Source organism: Balaenoptera acutorostrata, chromosome 7 (assembly GCF_949987535.1).
Source record: "Balaenoptera acutorostrata chromosome 7, mBalAcu1.1, whole genome shotgun sequence".
NCBI classification, from domain to species: Eukaryota; Metazoa; Chordata; class Mammalia; order Artiodactyla; family Balaenopteridae; genus Balaenoptera; species Balaenoptera acutorostrata.
Window position 1 is genome coordinate 3,190,004 of NC_080070.1, and position 25,513 is coordinate 3,215,516.

The 25,513-nt window shown below is 48.8% G+C and overlaps 1 protein-coding gene across 4 annotated transcripts in view; it reads right to left on the bottom strand.

The window, feature by feature from the left end:
- Positions 1-25,513, bottom strand: part of DPP6 (dipeptidyl peptidase like 6) — a 977,175-nt gene that overhangs the window by 54,872 nt on the left and 896,790 nt on the right. For all 4 annotated transcript variants that reach the window (XM_007165456.2, XM_057550287.1, XM_007165455.3 and 1 more), the window contains exon 16: positions 23,857-23,975. In XM_007165456.2, the coding sequence (XP_007165518.1) occupies positions 23,857-23,975 (119 nt within the window). The remainder of the gene's footprint in view (positions 1-23,856; positions 23,976-25,513) is intronic.

A 25,513-nucleotide genomic window follows, 5' to 3' on the forward strand; every position in this document is an offset into this window, starting at 1 on the left:
GATGTGCTTGTCTCCTCGATGTAAGTTCCAGAGCACAGGGACCTGTAGCTTCGTGCTCTGACAGGTTCCTGACCATCACGAGGGTGGGGTAGCCTATCTCTAGCACAGGTGCTTGGCAATGTCAGCTCACTCTCTCTCTCCCCATGTTCCTCTGCCCCCCTGGCCAGCTGCTAATTCTGCAGACTTTGGGCTACCTGAGGGCAGCCTTTCTCTGTCTTCCTCACGTTTGCATACCCAGCATTCAGCCCCGCGTCTGGCACTTAGTGGGCATCAAAGGACTCTTTGCATTGGACGGATCAGTCCTCTGTGGCCCCACTGGGTGGTCTGACATATTCAGACAAGATGGTATGACTTACACATGTTGGAGGAGACACCAGGCACAGGAAATTACCAGTAACTCCGACCCCACTGCAGTTCTGGGAAGAGGCACAGATTCGCCGGGCTGCAGTGCCCTCTTGTGTCTGGGGCTTTTCCAGGGCTCAGTACACTTAGGTCTGGGGAGGAGATTTTAGTGGAGAGCAATCGGCAAAGAAGTTAGCTTTTCCCAGCGCACCAGAGGGGGCAGATGTGGTGTCACAGGCACCTGGACCATGCAGACACTGATGACAGAGCAGTTCTGGTCCTGGCTCTGCTCTAACGAGCCGTGGGCCTGGGGCAAGGTGCACGCGGTGCCCGAATATTCTCATCTGTCAAATGTGTGGTGGCTTTGCTGGTGGGAAGGGAGAGGGGGAACTGCTGACGCACAGAGCAGCATCCAGGCTCTAAATCCACGCATCTTTGTCAGCTGGAGCCTCCAGGAGCCTGTAACTTCCCCAAGGTCGAGGACGGTGCCTCATCCCAACGTGGACCGTTGGCTCTGGCCAGGTCCGGGGCTCAGAGCTGGAGAATTCCTCCGGCTCCCCCGCCCCAGCACACAGCTCTGACCCCAGGACGTGACATTTCTGTCAGGTGCTCTCCTGTAGGCATGAGCCCCGCGGGCAGGAGCCCTCCTGTGTTCTTTGTCTCGCTTGTAGCTCCTCCTAGCTGAGCCACATGAACAAGTGAGGTGGAGGTCGGAACCTGTCTTAGGGGAGTTCGGGGGAGGTGAGGGTGCAATGACTCTCCTGAGGGGTAAACCAGGCAGGGCTTCGCTTTTCCAGTGAGATGGATTGCATCCTACTTTGCAAAGCCTCCTAATAAATTATTTCCCATGCATTTAATTTGTGATAAAGAACAGACATAATGTGTTCGTATTTTTTTGTAAAGAAATGTCCAAATCTCCTGCCAGCAGCTAACTTTACACTGTAAAGTTCCCTGATGCTCTGGTGCTGAGAAGGCAGAGGTCAGCTCCCCGAAGGCAGGAGCCCGAGAGGGGACCTGATGTGGGTCCGAACGTGCAGTTTAACGAGCTGGGGTGACAAGAGACTCCCAGCTCTCTACCATCCTTCTTGCCCTGAAAAGGAAAACTGATAAAACTAATAAAATGCACCCACTCATACTAAGTGGAAAAAGTCTAAACTGGACTTGTGAGAAGTCTCATTTCAAGAGATTTTTTTAAAAAAAAGAACGCTTTGCAACTTTCTAAGCAATTGCTACAGGCTGAAATGAAAATAAAAATCAAACAGATAAGCACAGAAACACAGAGACGATGTTCAGAAGCAGTTTTCTTAAACAGAATCAACATCTTTTCAGCAGTCTTTTCTTGTTTTGTTCTTTCAAGAAAGATTTTTTTTCTTTTACAATTTCTGCTCAGCTCTGCCTACATTCTCAGTAACTCTAAATCAGGGGCGCCTGGATTTCAGAGGTTTTATTCTATACCATCAAGGCATTTATGTCAACCAGTGACTGAAGAAAGCTTCAAAGTATCCACAGAGACCACTCTGAGTCTCAGGACCTGCTTCCTGACTGTGATGTGACAGTCTTTGATCCGGAACCATCAGGAGCGTTCTCTTCAGTGGATATCACGGATTACTCTCATTGTGTCCTGTCGTGTCCTTTTCTTTCTGGGTGGAGAGTCCTGTGGTCCTTTCTATAAGGTGAGAGCGAGGGTGGGGACAGCAGCTTCTGAGCGGGGGGGGTGGGGGGACGACAACGCCTGCTCATTCGGGAAGACACGGGGAGCACGTGGAAGGCGAGAGGCACCAGTGAGTCAGGGGCAGGAACCACGGAGGGAAAGGCCATCCCGTCATCCTCATACAACATGTGGAGCAAACGCCCAGTGCACCCACCCACAGGACAGCGAAGCTGCTCACAAATGCAGAGCCTCTCGCCCGAGACGTGAACTGGGCACTGGGCCCCCTGGGCTCCCTGGGCTGGGGGTGAAGATGCCCATGGCTCTCACGGTGCTGCACGGTGTGCACCTGCCTTCAAAACATTAGAGTGGCATGGACATAGATACACTACTAAATGTAAAATAGATAGCTAGTGGGAAGCAGTCGCATAGCACAGGGAGATCAGCTTGGTGCTTTGTGACCACCTAGAGGGGTGGGATAGGGTAGGTGGGAGGGAGGGAGACGCAAGAGGGAAGAGATATGGGAACATATGTATATGTACAACTGATTCACTTTGTTATAAAGCAGAAACTAACACACCATTGTAAAGCAATTATACTCCAATAAAGATGTTAAAAAAAATTCACATATGCATTGTGCAAATACACGTGAGCAGCGGCCTCACACGGGCACCCATGAAAACAAAGCGAGATGAAGTGTGAGTATAAAATCACATAACTGGCTTCTCAAACTGGCACAGAGAATTTTAGAGTTGATGGGAAATGAGAACCAATCTAGATCAGGGATTTCTCTGTCTCTGTCTCTCTTATTTTTGTCTGAGAAACGACATACCCGAGGTAAAACCAGATTATTTTTTACGTTTTGGAGCATCTCAAAGTTTCTGCTGGGACGGTGAGGTTTGGGCGTTGGCTCAATGAATGGGCTGAACACGCACAAAAGTGTTCCACGCGGGCTCTGGACGTCGGCGCGCTTGTGGTCACCTGCCCAGACCTAATGGGGGTGAAGCTGCATTTCACTGGCTCAGGGGGATGCTGCTTAAATGTAAACACTACCTAGAAAACAACCCATTTCATAGACAAGGAAGCTGAGGCTCAGCAAAGCTGGAGGCCAGGGCTGTGGAAGTGACGGGGCTGGAGCTGTCACTCATGCACGCGGTCCTGGCTGTACCGCTGCGACCACAAGAAGAGCCCAGAGGAAAAGAGCACATCTCCACTTGCACACCTGGCTGCTCTTTCCCTGTAAGTCATGCACCTGCTGAGGCCACCTCACAGCTGGCTCCCTGTCACCCTAACCGCGGCTTCCTCATTTCTTAGCAGCGGAACCCTGTTTAAAATAAAACGTAGTGCTGAACTCCCACGTGTACTGTGTTAGTATAAACTCACTTTCTCCATTTAAAATGTATTGTACTTCATAACTTCCCGATATAAAGTCAGTCTATAAAAACCAGACTAAATGAATGGGAGAGTAGAGTTACAGCAGAAGATTCATTCCAGTCTCAACACCCAATTTATTTTTCTATTTTCATTTGCACAGTAGGAGACATACAAACAGTGCCCGCAGTCACGTGACTGCAGATGGGTCAGGGTTTCTCACGGTGGCCTGGCCATCTCAGGAGACCTGCCCCCGTTCACATGAGGCTTTCTCACTAGATAAACGCAGCTACACACTGGAAACCTGCATGATATCTATCTTGAAATACTGTTTGCTAAATCATTACAGATTCTGTTTGTTAAGTGAGCTACAAGAGAGTGAATGTCAGTGCAAATGTTCATCTACAGGCTGAAATCTAGATCCCTGCGCAGGGCACGGGAGGCTTTGGGTAATGCGGGCCCTCCCTGTCTGCCTCAGCAACCCCACCTTCCATGCTATTTCCCCACCTTATATTACATTTCCACGAACCTATGAGTCTGTTTCATGCTTCTGATTCTTAGTTGGACTCTTCCCTTTGTTCAGAATGCTCTTCTTCTCATGGCAAACCTCTTTCTCTTCAAGAAGCCACCCTGTTGGTGAAGCTTCCGCACCAGACAAACTCTTCTAGGCACGTGCTCACAAAATCGTGGTGACGTTATTCACAATCACCTTCCGTGGCAATGTTTACACATACCTGTTCCCCTCAGTCTATCTTTCCAAATGAACTTTCCACTACTCTCCTCATTGGTTCAACCTGAACCCCTCTGTCCTCCGCGGTGGACAGACCGCACTCGCTGGCCCTGCTCTGCTCTTCCCTCTTCTTGGAATTAGACGCACTTAGTCTCCGGGAGGGGACCTTAGTGAGGGCGTCATGGGCGAGCTGGCGGGAGAGGAAGCAGGACCGGGGCAGGGGATGTGTGGGCCGTCAGATTCGAGAAGCAGCCGGTGTCTACTTCCAAGACGGAAAAGGGAGAAAGAAAAAGGGTTTCAAGGCATAGCAGGAAGAGGTTTTTTTAAAGAATTGTCAAGAACATTTAATAACTGCTCAGGAAATATTTAGAGGGCTGGCTGGTGTGAATCAGACCACCTACAGGAAAGGTAGAGCTGTGAACAGCTTAGAAGATCTGGAAGGACGCGTGAGGTGCAGACAGGACCAAGAACAGGGACACGGATCTGGGAAGGTTCCAAGCAGTTTTAAACTCAGACCACAAATGGGACGCGCTCTGGGGTCGGAGTAGAGAGTAGTGGGGGCTGCTTCTGGAAGGGTGAGTCCTAGATGCCACCTAAGGAGCGGAGACCGTACCTGAAAGGGCTGGGGAGGGCTCCGGGCAGGACAGAGGAAGCCTCATGCCTGCCAGCTGCACGCTGGCACTTGACGTCTGCCTCTATGAGGATTAAATCATGAGCCGCTGCGGCTGCTGACCGTCAACTCCCCTGAAAGGAGCTCAGGGTGGAGAGCAGGAAGGAGGCCCTCTGTGCTCTGGGAAAAACTGGCATAACAGGTCTTTAGATAGTTAGATATTTTCAGGACAAGATTTTATGAGCCAAATTCCTGCATCTCCCCGTATCTAGAAAAGCACTAAAATCCTTCACGGTGACATCTGCCCCTCGTGACTCGCAGCCACCTTCTGCCAAAGTGTGTGCTTGACTGCACGTCCCCCCTTCACCAAAATCACATCTATACGGACCTCCGCCCACTTCTTCGGAGCAGCTTCTCAGCGCTATCTGAGAGGCTGTCTTCCGGGCTATCGTCCTCATTTTGGCCCCGATAACATTTGTCTCAGGTTGTGCTTTTTGTTTCTCAGTCGACACGCCCACCGGAGTGCAGTGCGCAGTCACTAAGCAACCACAGGAAGCTCAGAGTTCCCATCCGCAGTGCGGGCGCCCGCGGTGAAACGTCCGCCTGGCCCAAGACCATGAGAGCGATCGGGGTGCTTTCCTTGCTGCCGAGCCCGTGCTGCTCTTGGACCAGCTCCCAGCGTGCCCAGAACCCAGTCCCTTCCCTGCCAGTGTCTCCCATCGCTTTTCCTACCATACAGCGTGTGGCAAATATACTGAGTGTTTAAGTAACTTACATATAAAGGTGAATAATAATTAGATATTTACGGATGTGAGTGTCCGCAGTATTGGTGAGAAGACTGATGACCCCAACGAGAACATGACTCAGAAGATGAGGATGGGGCTTCCCTGGTGGCGCAGCGGTTGAGAATCTGCCTGCCAATGCAGGGGACACGGGTTCGAGCCCTGGTCTGGGAAGATCCCACATGCCGCGGAGCAACTGGGCCCGTGAGCCACAACTACAACTACTGAGCCTGCGCGTCTGGAGCCTGTGCTCCGCAACAAGAGAGGCCGCGACAGTGAGAGGCCCGCGCACCGCGATGAAGAGTGGCCCCCGCTTGCCGCAACTAGAGAAAGCCCTCGCACAGAAACGAAGACCCAACACAGCCATAAACAAACAAACAAACAAACAAACAAACCCAAAGTTTAAAAAAAAAAGATTAGGAGACCCTGAGACCCTGCACACACCCTAATCTTGTCAGCAACCCCACCCTTGGGAAGCACTGTCATAAAACTCCTCATCAAATCCTCCTGGGTTGGGACACATAAAAAAAAAAGAAGGTGCGGATGCCGATTTGATGCTCAGGGCGGTGGAATGGCTGAAAGCAGGGCTGGACACTGCACAACAATTCTGAGGCGCACAGGCTGCTGAGAGTCGTCTTAGAAAGTGAAGTGTCAACACGCCACGATTTAAAATCTACGACCTTTTAAAACTGAGGTATATGTAACCATTTCTCTGGAAGATGGGTTGGATGGAGGCATACAGACACCCGTCTGGACCAAAGAGCCCAGGGGAGACATTTTAGATTTTCTCCCTAAACTGTAACTGTGATATTCCAGTATAATTACATTCATAAAGCACATATATTGATTACTGCAACATGGACATATTTCATGTGGTCAGCGTTCAACATATCCCACCAGAATGCATCAGAGAGGACAAGGGGTCTTGGGTGGAGGGGGTCACATAGGCAATGTCTTCTCTTGTCTTTAGAAAACGTTAAACATTTTTACAGAATAAGACTTTGTCATTTGCTAATAGCCGTGTGCTTGAGGAAGGCGGGCAGCGTTTGCTATCTAGACGCCGGGTGACTATTATACCTCAGTTCCTTGACTTTGCCAGCACACAGTTTATTTAAAACAATTTTTGTATAATGTAAAAAAAGATTTTACAGCAGTTTCAAACCTACAGTAGAGTTGCAGGTATAATACGAAGAACTTGTTTCCCCTGAAGCATCTGCGGATGAGTTGCCGCCCTGATGCCCTGGGGGTTGTGCATTTCCTACAAACAAGGCCTCTCCTACAAACCCACAACAGCACCATCAAACTCAGGAAATCAACACTGATGCACGACTATGGCCTAATCCTCAGACCCCTTTTGGGTTTGGCCAATTGTGCCAGTAACGTCTTTTACAGCAAAGGTCGAAGTTCTGAAGCACAGCGCCGCACTCGGGAGGCCGGGGACCACACCTCCCACCCTGTCCCAGGCCAGCATCACACAGGGACTCACTCTATTCTTTGCTCTCCACGCTGGCGACTTTCCTCTCCGACACCCAGAAACTCGATATTCTTACTGATATGACCCACCTCCCAAACGTAAACCATTTTCCAGCACTCTGCCACCACCTCCTCCCCCTGCGGGGGCTCCCACTCCCCACAGCAGGCTGCCCTTTTGGGTCCACGCCCTCCTTACAATTCTCAGGCTCCGACTTCCCACGAGCAGGGGGTCCCTGCATGGACGCCTCCTCACTCTGCCCAGGTCCTGACACCCCACCCAGGGCTCTCTTGTCACCTGGCTGAGCTGTAGTCACCCATGACTCCTCTGGGCAGAAGCCTGCTTTGTCCTGCCCCAGCCAAAGGCTTCAGGACTGAACGGGTGACCAAGGGAAGGGAAGGGGGAGGGAAAGGAAGGGAGGAGGGGGGGAAAGAAGGAGAGGAGAGGGAAGGAAGGGAAGAGGATGGGAGGGAGGAGAAGGAGGGGAGGGTAAGGGAGGGGGGAGGGAGGGAGGGAAGGGGAGGAGAGGGGAGGGGAGGGGGGAAGGAGGGGAGGGGGAAGGGGAGGGAAGGGGAGGGAAGGGGAGGGGAGGGGAGAGGGAAGGGGAGGGGAGAGGGAAGGGGAGGGAAGGAAGGAGGAGAAACAGAATAGGATGAGAAAAGATGAGGAAGAGCTGGTTTAAAACTTCAACATCCAGTGGATATCTTAAAGTGTATACATGTGTATCTGGAAGAGGGTAGATTTCAGCGTGGCTTTTACATTCTGTCTCTCCATAATACTGATTAAAAATAGTATATATGGGGCTTCCCTGGTGGCGCAGTGGTTGAGAGTCTGCCTGCCAATGCAGGGGACACGGGTTCGGGCCCTGGTCTGGGAGGATCCCGCATGCCGCGGAGTGACTAGGCCCGTGAGCCACAATTACTGAGCCTGCGCGTCTGGAGCCTGTGCTCCGCAACAAGAGAGGCCGCCATAGTGAGAGGCCCGTGCACCGCGATGAAGAGTGCCCCCCAACTTGCCGCAACTGGAGAAAGCCCTCGTGCAGAAATGAAGACCCAACACAGCCATAAATAAATAAATAAATAAATAAAATTTTAAAAAAAAGTATATATTACCATTCTAAGTGGAAACAAGTAATAAAAACTTAAAACCCTTGTCAACATAGCTTAACATATATACTAAAAGATTACGTCTAATGGTAGATGTTATTCTGTGTGTACGAATTCTTATATTCATGTCCATTTTGTCTCACTACCTATGGACTGACAGCTACAAAGTATAAAATAGATGGCTTTAAAAAATGTGTTTAGGGTGCTGTATTATCACTCAACAACTGTCTAACACCATCTAATACCTTCTTCTAGGAAAAAAAATTAGTGGGAGCAAAAGCAGATATAACATTTAGCCGGAGGTCTCTGCCCATTTTTCTTTGAATGTGACTATTTCAAGTACACGATTCTACTTTACCTCCATTAAGGGAAAAAAGCTGCTGACTAATTTGGCCCCATGTTTCCTGAAGATAGCACTTTGTAAGGAGTTTTTCTCCTTTTTCTAATTCATTTTTCAAATTTTGGCTTTTTCGTTGTTGTTGGATAACATTGAAGAAGACAGCTACTGCCCCACATTTGATTTATAACCCCAATCACATTGCTCTTCTCTTTCACACCGGGGGAGCCCCAAGAAGCATCTGGGAATTGGGAGAGAATGAACACCTCCCCTTGTGAATTTCTCTTAGCCCACAGTAACTACCCAGGGCCACTTCCGTGATGAGACAATTGGGAAGATAATAAGGAAACTGGTCCACGGAGTCAGAATTTCAAAGACAATTTGTCAACCATGCTAATAATTTCAGGGCATATGTTTTAAATGTATAGTATTGACCAAGAAAATACGTCTACTTTAATTTCTAGAAGGGAAGAAGACTGGTATAGGAGACAGACTTTTTCTAAAGCTAAACCAACACTTACTTAATCCTATTCTCAACAATTACTAGAGATAAGCCACAATGGAAAAGAATATATTAAAAAAAAGAATGTACATATATATATATATGTATAGCTGAGTCACTTTGCTGTACAGCAGAAATTAACACAACACTGTAAATCAACTATACTCCAATTAAAAAGTAAATTAAAAAAACACAATTACTAGAGACCTTTTCCATCCATAAAAATCTTTGTTTCTCTTTGTAGGCATCAAATACTTATTAAACTCTTGCAATGCATGGAGTGCAGAGGGCACAGGATCGGGACCACCTACAATTCACATGATTCTGTGTAGTAACTCCCATTCTTCTAACCATTATGAGCTGACATACATTGAATGTGACATTATGAGTTCTGTGCGCTTACATATGAACACTCCTCACTGCAGTGCCGTGTTGGCTGGTTCATTATTAGCGTGTGAATCTCCTGGTGGGAGCACGAGTGGCTCAGACCACTGTCTTCTTTCATTGTCTCACCTGTTTTGAAGCTGGACAACTGGGGCTCATAACAACAGTAGAGCTCATGAGGGTCAAGTGTGACTTTAATCTTTCTTTTCCACCTTTTCCTAAGTGAGTCTTCAGGTTTGCTTCTTTTTTTCTTTCTCCGTGTCCAATGTACCGAGCACAGAGAACTCTGAATGACCAGCTGCTGTATTAACCAGGAGAAGGAGGGCACTGGCAGAGACACGGGCTTGGTCAGATGGTTTGGGGTCTGGTGCCAACTCTGCTATAACTAGCTGGTGGTTTGGCTGTGTCACTGAGCTCTGTGCCTGGTCTCCGCAGCAGTGAATCAGTGCAAGTGAAGTTACCATCACCACCATCCTTTTTGTGGTGACATTCTTTCTTCCTCACAAGAACCCATGTTGAAGTCAATGTCAGGAAGCACTGACAATACCAACCATCTTCCTGGAGCATCAAAGAAAGATTAATTTACAGCTAGCAGAATAAGTGATAAATATCCTCACGTCGTAGAAGATAATTCATGTATGGTATAATGGGAAGACTTTATTAATATGACCACTACTTTACTCCACTGTGCTGAATAGCTGGGAATCAACTACAAGCAGAATCAAAATACTCTTCGAGATGAGTATAAAAAGTATTGTGGATTCATGAGTGTTCAGGGATGGATCCTTGAGACTGAAACATTTCCACCTCTCTCACAGCTCCCTCTGCCTACTTAAGCTTTGGTTAGTTCATGATAACCAAGTGGGCAGCTTATAAGCGGGACCAAGAAACAAGAAATTACCTTTGACAATCCAGTGCATCACTACCAGGACATCATAACCTGGTCACCTGTGGGCCAGATGTGGCCTGCAAATGTTTTATTTAGCCAAAAGGAAAATGTTTCGAATTTTAGTTGGTTTCCAACATTTAGAAATCAGATGTTTATATAAAAATACAGATTCTGGGGCTTCCCTGGTGGTGCAGTGGTTGAGAATCTGCCTGCCAATGCAGAGGACACGGGTTCAAGCCCTGGTCTGGGAAGATCCCACATGCCGCGGAGCGACTAGGCCCGTGAGCCACAATTACTGAGCCTGCGCGTCTGGAGCCTGTGCTCCGCAACAAGAGAGGCCGCGACAGTGAGAGGCCCGCACACCGCGATGAAGAGTGGCCCCTGCTCGCTGCAACTAGAGAAAGCCCTTGCACAGAAACGAAGACCCAACACAGACAAAATAAATAAATAAATAAATAAAATTAAAAAAAAAAATGGATTCTGAACTTGGGTTTAAATACTGGAGATAACAGTTTCTGAAAGCGGACAGCTGACTGGGGCCAAGCAGTGTCTGTTCTCACCTGTGTCCCCCCGCTGCTCCCCATTATAATACACGAAGTGGGGTTCACTCATTCACATCCCTTCCTTCCCCACTAAGCCTTGCGTTTGCCCATGTTCTCTTAAACAGCGAGGTTTGGGAGAAGAAGAGATGCCTGGCTACAGAAGCATCTGGTTTTCCCTTATTCCTTTTCTTCTCCATTAGCATCAGTAATTAAGTTTGGGATCAGTTCTTTTTATGTCTCCTTGTCTAAAATGGAAACTTCTGTTAAGAGCTAGCTAGACATTTCCAATCTAATTCCTGTAATTCATTTGTGCTAGTCAATAAGATAATGTTCCCTGGTTTTAAAAAAAAGAAGTCACCTACTATTGAAACATGGGTAGAGGACATGGATAGATATTTTACTGTTGATCAAAATATGCCAGCAGTGTTTGTTTAAGAAGAGGATTCCTTTAGTTCAGAAGAAATGCTCCCTTACGTGCATCTAAAAACCTAAATTTTCACCAATAACCACTAAGTGGAAAAACAAAACTGGTATTTTCCAAGTGTCTTTTTTGAAAAGTGATCCAGATTATGAGATCAGGCTCTGACACAACGAAAGAGCAGTCAAATCCTACCTAAGGCATTGTGAAGTGAGGCAAAGGCAGCAAAGTACAACTTACTGTAGACGGCCAGGGCACGAAGCGCTAGGGCTCACTGGCTACCAGAGGGTCTGTGAAAGAGACGCCACACCCCCTTACCTGGCCACCATCATGTTTCCAAAAAAGACAACCCAGTACATCTAGCCAAATACTACATTTTGACTTCACTGATCCAACAGATTTGGTGATGACTTGGAATGTACGTTAGGATCTCTCAATGTGTTCAGTTTTTCATTATTCAAATAAGCACCACTGTATGTGGCCAGAGACCCCAGGTGTCTGGAGAAGGTGTCAAATCTGCCTGGATCCTGGGATGGTCCCTCAAGTTGCTCTATCGGGTCGGCATCGGAAAAGAACCACCAGAGATTCCTACTAGGGCAAGGATTCTAGAACATCTAGTCCCCGACAGCCACAGGGACCCTCCTGAGACATCTCTTACTGGCTAGCTAGTCTCCCCCTGGAGAGCTCGCGGGACGGAAGCTTCAGGGGTCACCGTGTGTACACACGTCACACCTGCAGTTACAGCCACATCATGATGCTCCCAACTCCTCTGGCTTTTCCTTTGTATGAAGTTGAAACACTGTTCCCTGAACTTTACCCACAGGCCCCAGGGCTTCCCTCTGGAGCAAAAGAGAAGAAACACGTAAAGTCTGCCAGAAGGTCTATATTCAGTTAGAAAATTCATTTAGGCCAATCTCCTAAACATATGATTTTAAATGGCTTATTACATTATTCTTATTGCTTTTGACCATCTTTCTTTGTTCACAACATTTCTGTCTAAAAAAATTAACTCAGTGCTCATAGTGTTCTGCATCTTGCAAGCACACGAACGTATGCATGTGTGACGGCAGGAGACAACGTTTTAAAGAATATTCTGGTTTTCCGGATCACGTGAGGTAGCATTTACGGCACCCCACAAGGGCGCGTGATTAGCTTCTTTTCTAGCAAGTTCCAAGGTATAACTGTGACTTTCAGCTCAGTCTATATTGGCCCCAAAGTGTAGCATTTTGATGTCGATTTTATTCATCCCTTCAAAGACTATTAATACTTATTTGTTGAGGACCCGCTGTGTGCAGGCAATGTTCTAGAAACTGGGATCAAAGTGGTGGGTAATACAAAGTTCCTGCCACACAGAGCTGACATCCCTGGGTGAGACGGGCACTGAAAACACATGAACATCAGCAGCAGGTGTGAGATGCGCTGACCAGCACCTGGGGGGCGGGGGAGGGGGCACTGGGCGTGTCAGCCGGCAGCTGTGCAGGAAGTGGGGCGGAGCGCTTTCACAGCTCTGCTCCCTCGGGCCTTGGGCTGGGTGTCCAGGCCTCCAGAACACACCGGGCGCGTGTCAGGGCCCCGGCACATTGCTGGCGCTCGGTGAATGTTCATGTATCAATATTCAGGCTGTTATGAGGCTGCTGTGCAGATGCCAATCAAACAGGCCCTGCCTTGGTGAGCTTGGCGCCTAGAAGTGAGGGGCAGAAGATACAAAAGATGAGAGAGGCAACAAATGCTCTCAGAGCCCCGAGGAGGGAGAGAGTGTGATTAGAGGAAGTTCAAGGGTTGGACCTTGGAGGTTGTGTAAGATATTTAACAGGCCTCGAAGATTTACGTAGAGAGCTTTATAGGTATTGAAATGACAGAAAAACCTAAGCCATTTATTCCAGCAGTGGCCCTAAAAGAAGGGCAGCAGTGGTTCTGAAGGTTTGGTTAATTTCATGGACGTTGAAGGTGATTAATAAAAGGCTGTAACTTTTACCTGCGTTCCCTAACTTATATCATGCACATTTTGTATTCATCAAAATAGTCTTATTGCCTTCTTCGATTCAACTGAAAAGCACATGCTATACTTCTGAACTTTTAATGCTAATAAGACATCATTTTTACCTGTTTTGTATTAGTTCCTTTAACATTTCACTTGGAAACTGGTTGTGCTGCTAAGTGTTTGAAATGCTCTAACCCAGGAATAGTGCTCTACAGGTGGGGTAAGTATGGTGGGACCAGGCTGAGGACAGCCTTGAATGCTATTTGAAGGAGCCATTTGATTTTTCCATCTGCCAGTCAACTGGTCAATCATTCCCCTTTCACCTATTTTCTGTCTATCTGCCCTGGGTCCTGAGACAAAAAGGATTTAAGGCAGATAGGAAAGGTATAAATGCATAGATAAAAATAAGCATAAGAAGAGTGGATAAGAAAAGCAGAACAATGTAAAAATAAAGACAGAAAAAAAAAAAAACCAGAGACAGAGAGAAATCCAGGAAAACAGCTAGAATAACAAATGTGTGCTGTAAAGACCTACCCACATGGGCTATGAATTTCACTCTAAGCTTTCTGGCAGCCAACACAAGTCTTATGGACTTGATGCACAGCCCATAAGATCAACACAGGTACTTATTTTGGAGATTAACCCTTTAGCAGATGTGTGAAAGAAAAGGCCTTCTGGGAAATCCTTCTGCTGGATTTTCCAGGTTACTATTTGATGTGTTCTGCTAAAAATTTTGCCCAAACAGGGACACTTCTGAGAGTGAAGGGAGGGGCACTAACGACAGTGGCCTGGCCTCCACTGGCCTTCAGGAGGCATCACCCCAGGCTCTTGTGGGGAAACTGGGGCACATGCTTACGCCATCGACTCAGTTCTTCTTTCGAAACTTACAAAAAATACCTTGGTAAACATCTTGTTAAATCTCCAGCAGTCTGTCTCCTTTTTTGCCAGTGGCCTGTTCTTGGATTATCAACGTGGCACCTCCTAGGAACTCTTTGAGGACATTTCCAGTGAGACTTACAGCAGTAAACAGAAGTGATCGTTCGAATGTTTCTCCTGGGGTTTCTGTTTCTGATGTTCAGTCTGAGGCCTCCCTTTCATGTTTCTTTTGTGTCTCAGTGATCTCTGGTTGGCTGCTGCCATGTGGCGGGGAGGGTCCTGTTCAGGAGTGCACCCCCTTGCGGTGGTCACAGAGGCTATGATGCTGATGCCGGGTCCCAGGGGTGAGCAGGGGCCCAGTGATGCTGGGTCCTGATGGTGGGCGGGGATCCAGTGATACCAGCTCCTGATGGTGGGCGGGGATCCAGTGATGCCGGGTCCTGATGGTGGGCGGGGATCCAGTGATGCCGGGTCCTGATGGTGGGCGGGGATCCAGTGATGCCGGGTCCTGATGGTGGGCGGCGGCCCAGTGATGCCGGGTCCTGATGGTGGGCGGGGGCCCAGTGATGCCAGGTCCCGGGGGTGGGCAGAGGCAGCAGTGAGCCGCCATCCTTAGCGCTTGGGCTCCTTGTCTTTGAGGCCACTCAAGGCACAGCCCCACTTCCTGCTCCGGCCAGCGTCCACTCCAGGAGACCCCCACGGCCAAGCGTCTCTTTAACTGTCCAGGGCAAATACGTCAGCCCACAGCTGTTGGAGCAGGGGGTGGGCGTCCCCTCTCAGCCCCTTAAATGAGGCTATCTTAGTCCACGATGACCTTCAGCTCCCATCCTCTGTCGCCTCCGATCTGATCTGAATTCTGGGAAAACAAACTTTATTTTTAATTTTTTGGTAACTGTGTCTTTCACCAATCGTGCCGCATATCCTAGTCGTTGGCTTTCATTTTCAGTGTGGTCCATTTATATTTACTGTTCAAAAATCCTTCCATGTCCTGTTCCATTGATGGTCTCCTTTTCGGTGGCCCAGGGGAGTCATTTATGTTTTACTGTTACGTTTCTTCTACCATTTTACTTAGAAAAGAGAGAAATGTATGTGCCCAGGAAGACATTCGGCAGAGAAATAATCTTCAGGAAGTAGGACCTGGTACTCGGGAGGGAAGTGGACTGGTCAGACGGAGACCCTGAAGGCAGGCTGGCGAGTAAAGGCTGTTACCACCTAGAGCCAGGGTGCAGCAGGAAAGCAGTGGGTGGGTCTAGGGGCTCTGCTGTTGCATCAGATAACACTATCTACTTTTCACGGGCATTGCAAGCAGCACACTACCAGGATATGACCTCCATTCTGCAGAGCAGCTTGCTGACACCAGGCACCGGCCCAGTTCAGACACTTGCTGGTGACAGGGAAGTGCCACCTGGGAAAGCGAGAAGTTCTGTTCCTTCGGTTGTTATTGGGGAGCAATAGGGCTCCTACGGAGGGAGGGTATGCTTGGGGGCTGGCAGTGTCTACTGACGAGTATAGCATCTTCCGAAGCATCTGTGTAATGATGCTCGTGAGATCACCTGCCTCGAGAATCCCTCTCCTTGTTCTTGGAAACTGCAACCTCAAAGGGAGTAGCTCCAAATGTTGGAGAGATTGAACAGATGGTCTCCCTCTCAGACACACAAGCAATGCTCCAAGGAGTTTCAAACCCAGTTCCAAACATTCACCTGGACAAACCCACAATTAAAAAGGGCAGCCCAGGTTAATGCCTTGGAAACTTGGATTAAGAGATGTCTAGAGGATTAGGTAGTTTACAGAACCAAACCATTTGTTTTCCCCTTTCATGTCCTGTTGTTGAGACTTGCTATCAGCCTACATGTTTGAAGCTAATTAACAGACTTTCCTCAATGATGCAGCGTATTTATTATTAACATTATTAATTTATTATATTCTTTATAATGATAAATGTTATATATCGTTAGCATTATGTTATTATTATTTAGCTTTGAGGCTCCTCATTTATAGTTGGATGTGAGTGATTTGAAATAACCTGAATAGAAGCAGCATATATAATTCCTACGTTGGGTCAGGACACAGGGGACACCTGCTTAGCTGTACACTGTAGGAGTGAGTGCGAACCAGTGTTACCCCAGGTCTCTCTGGAGGGACCTGGGTCTCTCTTTCCCCCCATCCAAAAGATGCCCGACAGACAGAGCTGTCCTTCAGTCGGGAGTTCTGGGCAGCAGCCTTCCCTCGGGAGACCTCCTGTGGTGGCGTAACGACTGGAGCCGTTTCTGTTCCTCCAGCCACGGGGTCTCCACGAATGTTCCTTCACAAATGCACATTTCTGTTCTCTGAAATGATGTGTTGTCTCTTCCACCTCCCCGACCACAATGCTTTAAGACGGTAGCCCCCTGTAAGAAAGTGTGCTTTACTTCGTTCTGCAGGACAAGGTGAGCTCAGGATGGACCTCAACCTCCAAATATGTCCCATGTCAGGCGGTTTCCTCGCGAGGGGCGCACTCACTTCTTTCAGGGGGTGGCACCCCACGCGACAGGTGCGTGGCACGCGGGCATCCCTCCCCCCTCACTGCTGCACGAGGCACGTGTGACGCATCAGTTGTCGACGACAGTCTTTCTCACCGAACCTGGACCTGGCCTCTGAATCCTTCTCATCCACCGTGCCACGGCCAGCAGCTTCCGGTCAAGGGGAGCTGGGCTGCGAGACTGACTCTGATTTTCCACCCGGCCTTCTCCGCTGCTCCGTTACGAACAAGGCTCCAGGTGCACTCATGTGGCGCAGACGCACAGCCGTGTGCGTTTTCCCACTTAATTATGGTTCCCAAGGGCAGGATGCAGCCGGGGCAGCCGGCAGCAGTGGGTGTCTGAAGGGGTAAAGGCACAGAGGGGACCTGGCACGGAAAGAGGAAACATCAAAGAAAAGGGGAAAGTGTGGTTACTTCCTAACACTGCCAAGACCCAGCTGCGGAGGCCCCTCAGGCAGAGGCACCCCTGAAGTCACCAGCCGCTTCACTGCCACGCCTACCCGATGGTTGGTTAATGCTTCCAGACTGCGGCAGCCATGCTCCCTTCTGGAACTTTCTACCCTGCTAGTGTAAGCGCAGACCCAGGGCTCCCAGTTCCAGCTTGTGAGGTATGAGAGCATCTGTGCATTTGGAGGCACTAAGTAAGGGATGTGACTTAATTTCACGGAAGCTAACCCTCTGTAGCCTCAGCCCCAACCCTTGGATCCTGAGTTAGTAGCCAGTAAATATCTAAGATATTCTTAATTGATTGCTAAGGTGATGATGGTGGTGATGACAGCTGTGATCACAACATTAGTTAACATTTATTAAGCATTTGCTATGTACCAGATACCAGGCTAAGCTCTTTCCGTGCATTCTCTTGATTAATCCTCCTGACTTGATGAGACAGTACAGTTATTCCCCTGATTTTCCAGATGAGGAAACGGAGGATTTAGCAAGCTTAACTGTCACGCCCGAGTCACAGAGCCAGTAAGTGGCAGGGCCTTGAGTCCAGCCCAGGCCTTCGGACTCTGACTTCATTGCCCCGTCACCATGTTTTCCATGTTTCTTGATGGTGGCAAAGCTGGCAATGGTAGAGGCCCCGGGAGAACTTAATAGTAAGGGCAGTAATCGGGACACAGTCATTCACTTTATTATCAGCTTGGGTCCTACTTTGTTTCAATTCGACTGCAAGGTGGAGAAGCCTGTCTTGATAAACTAGGCTGCTGCCGCGATGACCTTAAGAGCAGCTCCTACGTCAGGGTTTCACGGGGGGCGGGGAGGCTCAGTCTGCAGCACGAGTCACTACTGCAGGCTGTTTCTCTCCTCGCTCAGAATGGGAAGGAAATGTTCCAGTTCTCTCGTTTGTTCCAAGAAAAAGGTGTTCATTTATTTATTTTTAAAAATATAAAAAATGTTTCAGATGAAGCTGCACACACCTGATTCACACACGGGGCCCGTTTTCCTGGTGGTGTTTAGATGTTTCCTGGTGTTAGATGTTTTCCTGGTGGTGTTTAGATGTTTCCTGGTGTTAGGTGTTTTCCTGGTGGTGTTTAGATGTTTCCTGGTGTTAGGTGTTTTCCTGGTGGTATTTAGATGTTTCCCAGAAACAGGGATGGTGGAGTCCTCCTGACGAACTTATAGGGAAATGAATCGTGTTCCTGGGCTTCAGTCTGAAGAGGAAAGTCCACTTCTCTACACAGAGGCTGTGATCATGAAAACTCAGAGTTCATGAACTGGGTGCTCTGACTCAGTTGTTCAGGGTCGAGTTTATTTGGGGAGGAGAAAACCCAACCACTTTTCACAGCTCCATGAAACGTGAGGATTTATTTCGCCTGATGACCTGGAAGAAGAATTCCTGGAGGAAATGGACACTGGAGCCGTCTTCCTCTAACACGTCAGAGTTACCTTCCAAAGACACCGTCTGCATCCCACTACTTTCCCAGGGCACCCTCTCCTGCCTTCTGGAATGCGGTAAAACCGTTAAGAATGGTCTCTGGCACACAGCCTACCGTGGCTGTCCTTGGTTCTGCGTCCCCGAGAAGAACAGCATAGAGTTTTCTGTCCTCTTTTTCTTATCCGAGAAGGTGATATGGGTCTCGGGCGGGGGGAGTCGCTGTGAGTTGAGTTGTGTCCCCCCAAAGATGTGGTGAAGTCCTAACCCCCGGCGCCTGTGGACAAGACCCTATTTGGAAGAAACTGTAGCCAATTATTTGTAAATGTGACCAAGGTAAGAGGAGGCCGCTCGGGGTTCGGGGGCCCCGTGACTGGTGTCCCTGCGAGGAGAGGGTCTGGACGCAGGCACAGGGAAGGGCCGCGGCTAGGATGGGGGAGGGGCTCGGAGCAGACCCTCCCCCCTGCTTCCAGGAAGGACCAGCCCCGCAGCCCACAACCCGCTTTCAGACTCCGCCTCCGGGGCTGTCAGAGAATCAGTTTCTGTTGCTTTAGGCCACACAGTCGCGGCAGCCCCAGGAAACACACAGAAGGTGAGTGCATTTCTCTTTAGCGATAAGATTGGGCTTTTCCAGGACTGCAGGGTGCGGGTCCCAGGCTTCTGACGCAGGCGACCCCAGTGGCTGAGGAGTCAAGCGTCCGTCCCAGGCGCCGGTCTCAGGGTGAACCCACAGTTACGTCCACGCTGCCCGGGCGAGCTAACCGCTGCCAGCTCAACCCTCCTGGGAGGGGATAAAAATGAACCCTTGCCTGAGAGGAACCTTGCAGGATGTACGGGAGTTCATCAGGCAGGCAGAGGAAGAAGCATGGAACTGGGGAACACTGAGTTTAGGGAACTCTAAGTAGGTCTGTTTGTGATAAGAGTAAAAATTGCAAGGTGTCAGAAATGGGAATATGTTATCACAGAATAGTGAGTATAGTTCCCTGTTATCTATTTTAGGTAAAGTACTGTGTATATGTTCATCCCAATCTCCTAATTAATCACGTCCCCCCACATTCCCCCTTTGGTTTGATTTCGAGATCTGTGAGTCTGTTTCTATTTTATAAAGAATCTGAAAAAGAATGGATTCATTTTGCTGTACACCTGAAACTAACACAACATTGTAAATCAACGATACTCCAAAAAAATGCATTTCAAAGGTTCAAAAAAAAAGGGAAGATGAACATCAAGTATTATATCGTAAGAATGTACTTTTCAAATCATAAGAAGCCGGACAAATATTAGGTATTTCTGTTACCCATCTCCCAGGGTCATTGAGACCAACTAAGCATGTAAACAACGGCTTACTGGTATACCCCAGAATAGATATGATTTCATTATAAAATGTTACGTCATAATACAATCTTTTGGATGCAGCTGGCTTCACTGCCAGACCCCAGAGATCTGGAAAGTAACCTAAACCTCTATATTAAATAGGTAAGTGAGTTTCCATGAGGTTCTACTGAATATGGTTTACACGTGTCTCTCATGCAAGTATCTGGTGATCACCTAAAACCCATGCCATTTAGATACAAATATTGACACAGATAGATGGGATCTGGCTACGTAATGAGTGGATATGAGCATTACAAACATTTCCGAGTCTTTACTTACCTATATTCTATTTTAATCTATGTTTAATCTAACAGTGTGCAAAGGTATAAAAATAATGTATGTATTTTTAAGTGGTCGCATACGTAATAAAAATTATGAACTTGAAAATTATAAAAAAAATATAAAAGTGGCAAGCTTTGAGAAACCACAGAAGAAATGTTAATAAAAAATTAGAGGAGAAAGTACACAATGATAAGACTAAATGAAACGCTACAGTGATGAGGAAGGACAAGACATACTACAGCAGCGTAACTGGACATTAAGAGAAAAACAATACACCAGAGGTCTAATTAAACAGAAGTGCCGACTGCAAGCAGTTCATGAGCTATAATCCACTATGACGGTGTTACAACACTGAGCACTACAGTGTAAGCTAAGGGGACAGATCCACGTCAGATAAACCTACCAGAAATGATCATAATAGAAGGTCCACGGGAAGGAGGAAGAAGGACTAAATTTATACGGGGCTGTCACAGTTCCACAGCTGCTATGATACCTAGCCCTTATGCACTAACGTGGTGTGGGCCTGCGTCTGCTCTGACTGGGCCTCTATTTCAGCTGGTTGGGGTCCACCTTGCCCGAGTTATTAAATCCTTTGACCATAATCTCTGCCCAAGCCGAATATTTGTAGTTCCCTTCATGACGGGCCAAACAATTTTGAGTGCGGGAGCACTCACAGATTTTCCTCTCCCTAACTGACCACAGAGAATCGTCCAGTTGCCCCTACATTTTCCCTCAGCCTAAAAAGGAGAGATTCTTGTTGTTGCTGTTATTCTGGTTGCATGTGAGAGGCAAAGTTAATACCCACAATAAAGTCCTGCAGGAGGAGGAGAAGTTAAATGTTGGTCAAAGCCTTTCAACAGTCAGAGCAGCTTTGGGACGTGAAAGAAATAAACAGGAGGGGACGTGGAGTTTAATAAATGTTGCTGTGAGCTACACATTGGGGTCTACATTTATATCTACTGAGAAATGTGGGAAAATAAGATTATTTTTGGATCGTAATTCGGCCTCTTACACGCATGCATCCACGAGGCTGATCACGATTCGCAGGCCGCAAAGACCCCTCCACACGACTCCTCCTGCTCTCACTTTTCTTCTCACTTGCACTTTTGCCCCCCGGGCTGCGTTTCACATTCTGATCCTACCCACACCTTTATCTGAAATGCTACCTCACGTGTGAAGCTTTCCTCAAGGCTTCTTCACCAACAAAACACCCCAAGCAATCCAACCGGGTGTGTAATCATTTCTCCTTTGAAATGTCATTAAACCCATCTTTGCATCCCCGACGGCTGTTACCCCCAGTGCCTCTGGTGTCGACTGGGTGTCCGCTCAGCTCTCCTCACTGCAGGATCAGGATGTGGTTTCAGGGGGCGCTAAGGCACTTCGTGCTGTAACTGTGTCCAAGCCGCAGCCCTAAACTGTAAAGTTCACTGCTTCAGTCACCTCATCCATTCTGCGGTCTTTGTAAATTTACGTCTTTTTAGAAAATCCCTTTTTAAAAATGAGGTTTTGATTAGGTTTTAGGGGAGAGGTCGATTTGGGCATACAAGTTACACTAGCCAGAAAACAGGTTATTAATAGAAAAAATTTTAAAGAGCAGTTTTGTAGGAAAGAGGGCTAGTTTATGTTTATCTTAAGACAATAGGCTAAATCTTTAAATAGGTTTTAAATGATTCAGAAAATCCTGAGGTGGCAACTCCATGATCAATTAAGAGTTAAGTTTCTTAATGAAATGGAGCAGGGGATGGAGCTCAGATCAGATGGTCTCTGAGGTCTCCTATCCTTCAAATTCCATGAATCTGTTCCGTTACTAGCGGATCCAGGCATTCGTGGGGAGGGGCGCCCCAACCTTCTGAAGCTGAGATCACAGTGGTCTCAGGGGCTGAGTCATGTCTGTGACCTGGGATGGCCGTACGCGTTCTCTGCTTCTGTTTTCCTTCACAGTGACAACTGAGGAGCTATCTCTTCACACAAAATATCCGCAGACCACACAATACAAGCAGCTTTATACAGAGAAAATGTCCTCAGACTGGCTGGGACACAAACATAAAAAGAAATGTTATCTCTCCCTCAGGACGGAACGCTTGCAGGATGGGAAATCTGCACGTGAACGACTGTTCAGTGATCTCCATGCACACTGTCCAAGGGGCCTCCCAACATGGGCGCCATTTTTACATCCACAACACGGACATGGGAGCTTCCTTGCCTGAACCCAGGGCCACAGATGTCCTGGAAGAACCTTTCAATTTCAACCCTGGGCTGGAGTCTGTGGAAACTGGACAACAGAAGGCTGCCGCCCTCAGAACGAGGCCATTCCCACTAAACTCTGGAGTGAGAAGACCCTGCAGAGCTTAGCAGGAGCTAAGGGAAGCAGAGAAAGAATTTGTTGATAGATAAGAGGCTGGGTTCTGTGAAAGATGACGATGGAGCAAATACTAGTGAACGTTAGTAAGAACCCAAGAACGAGATCCAAATCGTGACCGCCTTGGCCAGTTACAACACGGACCTTGAGGCCCCCAGCTTACTCTCTGCCTCGTATTTAAACCTATTTAAACCTATTTCTGGTACGTGATGTCTGCCCTTGTTTAGAGACCTTCCTTGAGGGAGGTTCTGTCACCTTTCCCACACAACCATTCTTTCTAGGACGTTCTTCTTTAGATCGACTTCAGTTTCCCCTTCTGTATCTTATCACAACCTTCCGCATTGTAAAGCCGCTTCCTCCTTCGACAGGTAAGACTTCAGACTTCTGACCCTGCAGTTCCTGTCAGGCTGCTGTCTCTTTCCCCTAGTGGGTCTGCTCACCACATTTCCCAGTCCCTGAGCTCTATACACCTCTGCACTTCCCCAACGTGTAATATCATGAAGGTCCTGCCCTGGGGCAACAGGTCTTGCTGGCAAAAGAGTCTGGTAAGATGAGCTTCAAGGGGACTGGGGGCTAGTGCTGCATTTCAGAACTGCCCCCGACCCCCCAACACACAATTTTCTCCCATCCCATTATCCTAGGAGAATGTCTGGGACTGAGCTTGGTGAGGAGGGCCTGAGATTTTGGATGACAACGCTGATAAAAAGAGGCTGAGGTCCCGAGCTACTGAGTGGCTATCAAAGGCTATCAAAGGCAGTCTGATAAAGATTCTTCATTCTTCAACTGGGACCGTAGGATTCAATCGTACCTGGTGTCGGTCTGTCTCTGCCCATAGTGTACTTTCACCCCTTGAGATTATCTCAGTAGATCAAGCTCTTCTCTGAGATGTATTTTGCTACAACCATATTTATTATTTCTTACCTTTCTGTGGGTTCCTATCTTATCTTTTCAAGACATGAGGACAAGATGCAAAGATATTTCTTTGTATCCACGATGGGACTTGGTCTACTATTTTGTATATGCTGACTGGCGTGATCAAGAACTTTCTAAAGTTTGGAATAAATTATCCATGAATTCAGTCGTAGGAAAATCATTTTTTTCCTGTCTGAATCTTCTTTTATATTATCTCAATCCTTACATATGCTTAAGAATTTTTGAAATTGTTTTATTACCTTTACAGATGGCCTATGTCCATCAATGTGTAAGATACACATTTTTTTAAGGAAAATGTAGGTGAACTTTGGAATTAACCGGCACAGCATGTAGAAAGCACTCTGATAAGCTGCAACCCTTTATAAGAGGTAAAGTATCAGTAACACACCTGGCAGAGGTGACCCAGGAAGGCTGTTCCTGCGAGCCGACGTCCTCAGCTAGGCGGCCCTACCTGTCCTGGGATCGCGGAGCTCCTGCTGGGTCCCAGCGGCGCCTTAGAAAGAGGTGTCACTCGGTGGCAGAACTCACCTTCGCACTTGAGCAGGAAGAAGTCGGCGCTGGGGCTGAAAGAGGCGCTGAAGTAGGTGCAGTTGTCCACCAGGTCGCAGGACAGGCACTGCCTGTTGAAGTTGCCCACCGTGTTGGCGCTGCAGGGACAGGGAGCGGGCAGGGGGGTCACCAGGGGCGAGACCCTCAGCTCCCGGCCCCCACGTCCAGCACGCTGGCTTCTCTCCTGCGCGGTGATCTGGGGGCACCATCCTCCCACCTGTCTCCCTGCTGGGACGCCTCGAGTGCTGGCTCTGCTGTCACCCTCCCACGGGGCCGTCCCTAAGGGCTGCTGCCCCCCCCCGCCAGGAGCGCTCAGCTTGGCTGCTTCCTGGGAGTCATGCAGATCCAGGTGTGTCCTGATGGGAAAGTCGGGTGTGGGGTATTATTTCTAGTGCCTCATCCCTCTGAGCAGGCGATTAGCACTTTAGGAACAGGAGCTACGTGTTCTGGATCTTTCACTCCCCTCAGAGCGCCTGTCGCCGGGACAGGACAGGGCAGGGGCTCCAGAAACAGCAGCGGCGGGGGGCTCCGGCCGCTGCCACAGCCGGGGAGGAGGTGCCGGGGCACTTCTTACTCCTGCAGGTGTCACCCAGGACCGCTCTGGTCAAGCACAGTTTCACGTCAAGAAGGCCTAACATGTGTTTCCAGAAGCTATAAGATACCGAGGCATCTTCCAATAAACCTGGAAGCAGGGCTTCCCTGGTGGCGCAGTGGTTGAGAGTCTGCCTGCTAATGCAGGGGACACGGGTTCGAGCCCTGGCCTGGGAAGATCCCACATGCCGCGGAGCGGCTGGGCCCGTGAGCCACAACTGCTGAGCCTGCGCGTCTGGAGCCTGTGCTCCGCGGCGAGAGAGGCCGCGGCGGTGAGAGGCCCGCGCATCGCGATGAAGAGTGGCCCCCGCTTGCCACAACTGGAGAAAGCCCTCGCACAGAAACGAAGACCCAACACAGCCAAAATCAATCAATCAATCAATCAATCAAAACATATGCATCTGATTCAAGATCCTCATTAAAAAAAAAAAAAAAAAAAAAAAAACCTGGAAGCAGCCCGGGTCTGAGTGTGTGGCGTGGGAAGGCTGCTAACGTGAAAGCGGTCTACGAGAGTGAAGACGCTTCAGGGGAGACAGGAGAGGTCAGAGAAAGCGCAGGCGGCCGGCCTCCATCGCCTTGGCTAATTTGGTGGCGGGACCGGTGGGATTATCCTGGCAGACAAGCACAGAGGAGCCGTCCGCAGAGGAGCAGACCTGTGACGGCGTGGACTTGCCGAGTCTCCTCTCCTCCGAAAGGCAGTGCCTCTCTCCCTAGCGCAGCCCTTACTCTCAGCACAGGGGCCGGCGGATGGGAGGGCGGCCGTGTACCCCATGGGGCCTCTCCGACTCCCGGCGGTGGGGGAGGCGAGCCCGGCACCGGCTCCGTCCAGACCATGAGGGCCACACGCAGTAGCGGCCTCTTAGGTGGCCCTCGTGTGTGGGGCAGGAACCAGCTGCCCCCTCCTTCCCGTCTGGAGAGCAAAGGGGTGGAGGTGACAGTGCCTCACGTCCTCCTCCGCTTTACTGGCAGAAAGCTTCTCGGGAGAACCCCACTTCAGAAGCACAAGTTCTCCCCGGTGAGAACGGGAACTGGGGCGGGGGGCAGG